The sequence below is a fragment of the Nestor notabilis genome, unplaced genomic scaffold, assembly GCF_000696875.1.
Source record: "Nestor notabilis isolate BGI_N333 unplaced genomic scaffold, ASM69687v1 scaffold18987, whole genome shotgun sequence".
NCBI classification, from domain to species: Eukaryota; Metazoa; Chordata; class Aves; order Psittaciformes; family Psittacidae; genus Nestor; species Nestor notabilis.
Genome location: NW_009938078.1, coordinates 40,611 through 49,646, shown reverse-complemented (window position 1 = coordinate 49,646; position 9,036 = coordinate 40,611). Strand labels below are relative to the sequence as shown.

Below are 9,036 nucleotides of genomic sequence, written 5' to 3'. Positions count from 1 at the left end.
CAGCCCCGGGTGGGGGGCGGAGGGTGTGAGATCACCCCTGGCCTTGTGTCGCTTCGTTTTCCCAGCGCTAAAAGGCAGCAAATTGGATTAGAAACATCAAGAGAAAGAAGGGTGGGTGCAGGCGAAGGTGTCTGGGGCATCACCCATCTGCATCCTTTCGGTCACGTGTTGTTGGTCCATTGCTGCAGGATGGAAATCTTAAATAAACACATGATGTGGTTAAATGCGGGGATTCTGGTGCAATACAGGGGGAATTAATGCTGCCAGCTCCTGCTATTCCTTTCGTGTGTCTAACACCTCAGCTCCTCAGTCCAGAGTACTGTGTGAAACTGACACTATGGAGAAAAGGAAATGGAAGGTGAGAGAAAACACACTTGTCCCCATGATGGAGGAGAAAAAGTTTAGGAAAACATGACTCTGAAGTTACGTATCCTGAATAAAGATAAACCTAGTACCCAGCTTTATCATGGTGTTATTTATGAGCCTCAAAGTGCTTTTGGTTTATCTGAGGGGACTTTGTGTTCCAGGAGAGAAGAAGAACCTGCCACTCACTGTGGGGAACAGCCCTTGGCTTGGTCATAAGCATCTTCCCAAGGACTGTTATTTTCTTCAAGCTCTAGTCTTCACCCATAAACTCAGTGCTTGTTGTTAAGGAGCCTTAATTTACCTTGCCTATGGAACACCATGACTAATGAGGCCTTCTCTCTCTCTTTGCACAGGAGCAGCATCAAGTGGGGTTGTCCCGGACCACGGGGCCTATGCAGCCTTCTGTCCCACCGGGCTCCAGCAGCGTGGTCACAGGCACGAGCTCTGGAGGTCCCTTCCTAGGAAACCAACCTCAAGCAGCCATCATGAAGCAGATGCTGATTGAGCAGAGGGCCCAGCTCCATGTGATAGAACAGCAGAAACAACAGTTTCTACGAGAGCAAAGGCAGCAGCAGCAGCAGCAGATCCTGGCGGAGCAGGTACAGTACCCGTTTGTCTTGGGTGCCGCAGTGCACACTAGGGTGAGAGCATGAGCACTCCCGACAGTGCAATGCCAGCGCTCCCTTCTGTGCTTCGTAGTGCTCTCTCTGTAGCTCCCATTGTAGTATATTAGCAGTTGTTTTCAAAGAGGTGTCTGTCTCAGTCCTACTGTTAGTTTGGTGAATACTACCCCATGTTCCCAGGGGTGGGCTTGACAGTCACATGGGATTTTAGATACTGGAAAAGTTAGCTCCAAGGGAGGATGGCTTTAAACTGGAAGGAGGTAGATTTAGATTAGACATTAGAAAAAAAAATCTTCCCTGTGAGGGTGCTGAGGCGCTGGCACAGGGTGCCCAGAGAAGCTGTGGCTGCCCCATCCCTGGCAGTGTTCAAGGCCAGGTTGGACACAGGGGCTTGGAGCAACCTGGTCTAGTGGAAGGTGTCCCTGCCTGTGGCAGGGGGGTGAAACTAGATGATGCCCCATCATGGATGAGGCCCATTCACAGGCATAAACCCAAGGGCCAGTCATGGACTTGGCTGCTGGAGGCAAACCTTAAAGTGTGGAAGAAAACACAAGGGTAAGGCTGGCAAGCGTGCTGATGTAGATGAGAAGTAACAGAGTCACAGTCCTCGGGCTCCTAACTTTTGGGTGTTTTGTGCCTAACCAGGTTCCCTTTACCTTTTTGATAACACATATTTATGAACACAGGGATTAGTACTTGCTTCTTTCCCATCTTTGCTGTTCTCTTACTTCCGCTACACATCCTTGGTTTTGGACACAGTATTTGTACAGCTGCAGATGAAGCACCAAGACGTGTCCCTTCAGTAAGTGCTTAGTCGAGTATACCCTAGGCTTTGAAAGCTCTGGTAAACACACTCTTTGTTTTTATAATCAGCTCTTAATTCTGTTTTAGATGCACGAGTATTCATAGCAAATAACACAGAGGAGCAGTGTGGGCTGGATCAAGGGAGGGAGGCATTTTACAATTGCCTGCTCCCCAGATATCATTGCCTGAGGCACAGTGGCCTCAGTAGCCTTTTCTGTTTTGGCTCAGGGCTGGTCCTAGGCTGCAGCGCTGAGGTCAGGATGCATTACTTCCTGCAGCTAAGTGTTTTGAGTACAGAGGTGGAGGAAAGTCTTGTCCCAGGAACACAAATCCCTACACCTTGGCAGGGCTGGGGGAAGGACAGGGTGTGTGGCTTCAGTTGGACCTAAGTAAGCGAAGTTAATTCAAATCCCTCCCTCTTCTTTCAGCCCGAAGACAGTGAAGTTCACACTGTAGAGGTTGAGATGAAGTGGCTGTAAGGAAGGAGAGATGATGTTAGCCTTAGTGCTTATTCCTTTTTGAACCAAAAGGAATTCTGTGTGCTGAGTAGCCCAAGTGCTCTCAGGAGGACTCTTCAAATGGCTCTGGTTGTCTCTCCAGAGCAGCTTGCTAGATAAGAAACGCAGCAGTTCTGCTGTAGTACCTTTGCCACCAGCCCCTTTTGCAGCTCACTAATTCATTAATCATCTTTTTCTCTCTGCTTCCTTTCCCTCATTCATTTCCAGCAGTTGCAGCAGCAGTCGCATTTGCCTCGGCAGCACCTGCAGCAACAGCGGAGCCCGTATCCAGTGCAACAGGTCAATCAGTTCCAAGGTAAAAGTCAAATACTTTTTCCTATACTGGAGCCAACATAGTGCTACTGTAGCAGGCACATGAGAGCTCATGTGTTTTGTGGGCACCGGGGTTTAAGCAGTGTGCCAAAACAGGAAGACAGGCCGTGGCACACTTGGCACGTACCACATGCATTACTAAAGAGGAATGCCCAGGTTTGTGTGTTTAGTTAAGTTTCTAATTTCCTCTCTGCTCCCCTCAGCGGAAGCTGCAGTTTTTATTTGACATTTGTTTTGCCTTTTTGACACCTGGATTCTGTGGATTTATCTTGTTTGCCTCAACTCTCATTACGCTCTTTTTCTATCCCAGCTAGGGTCTCTCACTGTATCTTGGTTTTACCCCTCTTCGTTCCCCACTTTATCTTATTTGATGAGCAGAGAGTTTCAGAGAGGTCATCCATATCTGGAGAAGTGACTGATAAATGTCAGCTGTGGGAAACACAGTGAAATACCTGGCATGTAAATGAAGGATTTTAGTGAACTCAAAAAAGCGAGTATTGAGTGTGTTCACAGATAACTGAAGAATGTAAGTACAGTCATTTTGGCTTAGAAAAATAAGGTAATTCTGAGCTTTTTAGGTGCAAAGCATCAGCTGAATGTCCTCACCAAGCACGGATTCTAAACAGACATGAAGCAAACGTGCACCTGCGCTGTGTCATGGTAGTGTCATGTGACTGCAAGAGAAAACAAGGGAGGCAAGCGGATCGCAGCTCTCCTACCCGGGAAGCCAACAGGCAGTCACGTCTTCTGCCAGTAAACGTCAGGGTGGCTCCTTCTAATCGCCTCCCCAGTTTCATCTTTGGCAGCATAAATTCTGTATAACATCATTTTTTTCCCCCTAATAATCCCTTTGCAAAATCCACATGTATGTGCACGCTGCCACACGTTGAGATGCAGGTGTAAAATCCTTCTGCATTAATGCTTCTTTGAAACCTTGCCTTCATATGTATTATTTAAAAGAAATGTAGAAGAGTTTAGGCTAATCTGACAGAGCAAGGAATTAATTTTCATAAATGAGCCGATTTAAATATAAATATTTCACTATTTTTCCTATTTAGTCACAAGGATGTAATCCAGTGCAGTAGGTTATGTGCAAATGAGACCAGAAGGTGGCCCAAAGTCTTAAAATCTGTTGCATCTCTCTTTTAACTACTCCTTGTCCGATCTCTTGTCTCTTATGCCAAACACGATAGTTAATGGAACTAGTACACGGACTACTTGCTGGTAGTGACTCCTTTGGAAGTGTTCAACTGCCATTTTCAATTTAAAAGTAGCTAGAGATGCATTATGTAAGGGTTTAACATCACCTGTGTCTTCAGCACTTGCTGGAGGCACTGTAAAATGAGACTGCCTCTAATCATGGGGGAAGGAGGTGATCTAAATGAACAAAAGTCAAGGGGACCCCAGTGCCAATCATTATGGAAACAGTTTGCTATCATGGAAATAGTAAAAGCTGCCATTCCATTTGCCCCATCCAGAGATGCAAGATCCAGATAGTGTCTCTTCATGCTACGAAATGTTTCATTTATCTATACATTGGTGCTAAAAGCATCCTCTGGAAGCTTATCCTGCTGGGCAGAAAGGCAGTGTAGCCATGCTGTGCATTATGTGCAAAACTGGAGTAATGGCACTTCCTTTCTTCATTCCCATTTCTCACAGAAGCCAAGCCAGTGTAAATGATGGGGCCCAGTACTCTCTGTTCTCCATGGGTGCTGTCTGCCACCGCGGAACAACAGACAGGGCCTGACTTAAGAACACTCAGATTTTGTTGCACAGTTCGTGACTGTTAAAGCAACCATCTCACATTTACATCTTGCATTTAGTAATGTGTGAGCTGGGTGTAACTGTGTGCCTCATCCTCCTGCAGCTCCATCAACGTAGTATTGTATGTGGTCGAGGATGGTAGTGACTCAAGGCCACAATGAACCCATGGCATAATCAGAACTCCAGTGATTGTTTTTAAATAAAGGCAGTAAATACAGAAGGATATTGGCTTCCCAGGAATCAATAGCTTCCCCCACCCCTGAAAGGAAGACACAAGAGTGGTTCAGCTATCTGGCACGGTGTGGAATTTAACGAGGTTAGGATTTTCTGGTTTCCCATCACTGGCCTAAGGTGGAGTAAAATGTGCTTATGCTATCGATTCACTAATACACTCTCCCTGCTGTAAATGTCCACAAAAAACAATTTTTCTTCTTTCCATGGACTTAGTCAGTAACAGTGATATAGAAAATCCATTCATTTATGCCTCCTGAGCTATTAAAAAATTGATTGGCCTTCTGAGCCTGACATTTCCATTTTCAAGGCTTATTTTTGAAAGACAATGGAGATATTTAAGAGAGAGTTTCAAATGGTAAACTGAAGTTCAGCTGCTTTGCTGCCATTGAAGACCACTGGAAGCTTTATTTGCTTTCTAGAAGCTGAATTAAGCTTATCTGAAGAAGATAAGCGCTACTGAATTACAGTGCAAATGCAACTTTGAAGTCTTAGGGACCAATTTTTTCATGGAGAAGAGTGCACATTGTCACTGGCCCTGGGGGAAAAGATACATCCAAAAAGAAAGACTCAGGTTTACTTTTGAAAGAGGGCTTTGACTACCAGGTCACTTCTTAAAACTTTAATCTCTGGTATTAGCAAGGTAAGGGAAAGGCAGGCCTGTTTTAGTCCTGCAGCTCCTGTGTCTGCCTAGCTCAGGTACCTGAGCAGTTATTACCAGAGAGGCAACCATGGCTGTAATCATGCAGTTGTGCTGCCTCAATTCTTCAAGAATCTGAAGCCATGAATCCCTTTGGGTGCATATCCCTAAATTGTCATAATTGAGAATTACTTAGAGAGTAAATCATTGGCGTTTTAACCTTGCCAGTCTCATTTTAGGTCTTAAGGGAAATTAGGCTGCTTGCCTGCATCGATGGTATTCTCTGCTGAGCAGCGTCCTGCTTCACAAGTTGAATATGTAACACAAGCAGCGATTCCTGCTTAGGGTAGCACTTGAGCTGTTATGACTCTTGCCTTCAAGGAGAGGGGACTTGGCAGGCCAGGACAGAGGATGCAGCCAGTGTGAGGTGGGGAATGCATCACCTCTGAAATGCAACTAACATTAGAGAGCAAGCACACTTCCCAAGGATGGATAACCTTCTAGCTCTGCTAACCTTCCTGGGAAACAATAACTTGTTCACTCAGAAAGCACAGCCGTCTGAAATCCTACTGTGGTGCAGAAGGCTCCTACAGATTCTCTCTTCTTGTTGATTAAGATTTACAGGGTTGTGGTTTTTAATTCCTTTCCTCCCTTTTTGGTATAGGTTCTCCCCAGGATATCGCAGCTGCAAGAAACCAGGCAGCACTCCAAAGCATGAGGACATCCCGAATGATGGCGCAGAACGCGAGCATGATGGCAATGGGTCCCTCCCAGAATGCGAGCACGCTGCCCACGACCGCGGGCCAGTCAGACATGGGCATGGCTCCTTACAGCAACGCCTCTTCCAGCCAGCCGGGAATGTACAGTATGAGCACAGGGATGAGCCAAATGTTGCAGCACCCAAACCAAAGTGGCATGAACATGGCACATAACACAGGCCAGGGAACAAGGCAGCCTGCCTCCGGACAAGCTGTGGGAATGGTTGGCAATTTTGGTCAGAACATGCTGGTAAACTCTGCTCTTCCCCAGCACCAGCAGCAGATGAAAGGAGCTGTAGGCCAGGTCTTACCCAGGCCGCAAGCACCACGACTTCAAAACCTGATGGGGACTGTCCCTCAGGGAACACAAAACTGGCAGCAGCGAGGCTTACAAGGTATACCTGGAAGGACTAGCAGTGAAATGGGGCCCTTCAATAATGGCACAACATACCCGATGCAGCCTGGGCAGCCACGGCTGTCCAAGCACCATTTCCCACAAGGGCTTAATCAGACAGTTGTGGACACGAGCGGAACAGTAAGAGCCCTGAACCCAGCAATGGGGAGACAACTGCTGCAACCACTACCTGGGCAACAAGGCGCCGGCCAGGCCAGGCCGATGGTGATGCCTGCAATAAGCCAAGGGGTCCCCACAATGTCTGGCTTTAGCCAGCCTCCAACGCAGCAAATGCCGGGTGGTAACTTTGCTCAGAGCGGCCAAGGGCAGGCCTACGAGAGGAATCCCACTCAGGACTTATCTTACAATTACAGTAATGAAGGAGCAGGGGGGTCATTCTCCAGTTTAGCAGAGGGCGCAGACCTTGTGGACTCCATCATTAAGAGCGGACCAGGGGATGAGTGGATTCAAGAACTTGATGAGTTGTTCGGAAACCCCCAGTGAATGGGCTTGTATAGTCTGGAGCTTTGGTTGTTCCATCTGAAAAAAGCAAACAGAGTTGGATATCTCCCCATCCTTGGATTGTTGGGGGTTTCGTTTGAATTGGTTTGGTCTGGGGTTATTTTGTTTTCTGTTGTTTTTAATTGTGCAAACTGAGCTGATCTGTAGCCAACTTTGGAAGATTCAGGGGATGATGAAAACATCGGCATCCCAAGACTTCCACTGAGCAACCTCTGTTGCGTGGCAGCACCCACCGTGTGTGTGGGGAGCGGGGGGCAGGATGGGGAAACTGGAAAAGCCATCTGATGCCTCTGGTTGGGAAAATGCGTTCCTTCCCCACTGAAACAAGGCTTCATTGCACAGTGGTGTGGGGTGGTCCCGATCTCTCCCACCTTGTGTAACTGTAAACACTGAAGCTTTTAGGGGAGCAGATGAAAACAGCTGGGAGCAAAGCCTAAAGATGTCCATGGGTGATTGCACAGGCCCTGGTTGGAGACAGGCTTAACCCCAGGGGCAGCCAGGCCCACAGGGCCAGCTCTGGGCTGTCACAAGGAGATGTGGAGCACACTTGACAAACCTAAAGAGTCACAGGGAGGTCACCGTTTCCACTGCAGAGTGATAAAAATCCAATAAAGGTGTAGGAGAACGTGAGTTTGGCAGCATGGTGAGGACAGTTTGATTATGGGACTGCTGCTGGATATGGCTTAGGTGGGTGGGTTAACTTAATGAGCTGCTTAGTCCCCTTGGGACTTGCAATAGCATTTCCCTGTCAGGGCACTTTGGCGTGTATCTGCTGCCTGGGGGTGCAGAACATCAGCTGTGAGTGGTGTTGAAGGGCTATGAGGTACCAAGAGACATCAGCTCAGGTCCTAAGCAGGTCCCTCTCTCTCCTTCCTCCCTCCCCAATATGTTTTCAGTTCACTTCCTTCCCTTCTTATCCTTCAGTGTAAAGCAAGGTGAGCTGATGGCACTTTATTTCAGGTGAGCAACAACTGCCACAAAGGAGCAGGCAGGGGAGGAGATAACAGACAAGAGAAAATGTACAGGGAGGGTTTGGCAGGTGGAATGAGTTCCTCCTCTCCTCTTGAAAAGTGCAAGTTTGGCAGGCAGGATTACCCCGGGGTGTCTGGGCTCCCGATGTGATGTTCAGTTTTAAACAGATGTTTGGTTTAATCTCTCTGGTTTGCTGGAGTAAAGTTCACTGCAGTATTTGAAGAACAGGAACCAATGAAGGACTACTGTAAAGATCATTCACAAATGGGTAAAATCATTGATATAGTTAGTACAAACATGGGGTCTGCCCAAATAAGCTGTTAGGTAACAGTGATGTATCACTATCTCCACTGTGTGGACCAGTGCTGAGCAGCACCATAATGAAGTTGTGATACATCTTGTACACTGAGGCGCCAGCCATTCTGAATGTCTAAAGCAGCAGTTCCCAAGCTGCAGCCTAAGGCCAAGGTAAGCTGTCCTCCAAAACCTATCACCTTTCTCGTGTTTTCAGCTGAGAACTGCTTATCAGGTTATGTAGTGGTGCATTTAAATGTTAATGTGATCCACAGTCCAAAAAATTTGAGAACCTCTGGCCTAATGCTGGCCTCTGTGAGCCATAAGATGGGCTCTGCAGTGGGAGTGTCTCTGGTACCACTGCCCATACCAACTACCCAGCTACCGATTACCTCTTTGTTTGCAGCTCTACCTGGGGCTTGTGAAGTGCTGAGCTGCTGAAATCCAGGGATGCTAAGGGACTTGGCATCCTGTGTTTTCAAGTCCTGCCTTTCCCTGTGGAGCACAGACATACATCACATTAAGGAGTGGGAGCAAAATGGGCATGGAACCATCTCAGCACCCTGTTGTGGTTCTCTTTTGTGCAGTAAACCCTTGCAGGGCTTACGTAGGTATGGGGAAGTGTCTTTTAAATACTATAATGTAGGCAGGACAAGCTGCATTTTAACATGGACTAGCTGCTCAAGGTGAGCTGTCAATCCAGCTAGCCCCGAGTGCTATATATTTTAAAATGCTTTAGTTACATCTCTTTTAGCTAACCCCTTTTTAAAACACAGCGTGAGGACCTATTCCAGTTCCTACTGAAGATGATAGGGGTTTTCCTGTCCACTGCTTCAGC

General features: G+C 47.2%; 1 protein-coding gene across 1 annotated transcript; it reads left to right on the top strand.

Moving 5' to 3' along the window:
* Positions 1–337: 337 nt before the first annotated feature.
* On the top strand, positions 338–6,982 carry MAML3 (mastermind-like 3 (Drosophila)). Its single transcript, XM_010019151.1, has 4 exons — positions 338–358; positions 720–965; positions 2,519–2,606; positions 5,923–6,982. Exons 1-4 carry the CDS (start codon positions 338–340, stop codon positions 6,912–6,914), a joined length of 1,347 nt encoding a protein of 448 aa, XP_010017453.1. The 3' UTR covers positions 6,915–6,982.
* The last annotated feature ends 2,054 nt before the right edge of the window (positions 6,983–9,036 follow it).

Excerpts from the sequence above, each read along its gene's own strand:
- MAML3 (XM_010019151.1), top strand. The coding sequence starts at position 338 with ATGGAGAAAAGGAAATGGAAG. Across the intron at positions 966-2,518 it reads AGCAGATCCTGGCGGAGCAG|CAGTTGCAGCAGCAGTCGCA; the intron begins GTACAGTACCCG and ends ATTCATTTCCAG. Across the intron at positions 2,607-5,922 it reads ACAGGTCAATCAGTTCCAAG|GTTCTCCCCAGGATATCGCA; the intron begins GTAAAAGTCAAA and ends TTTTTGGTATAG.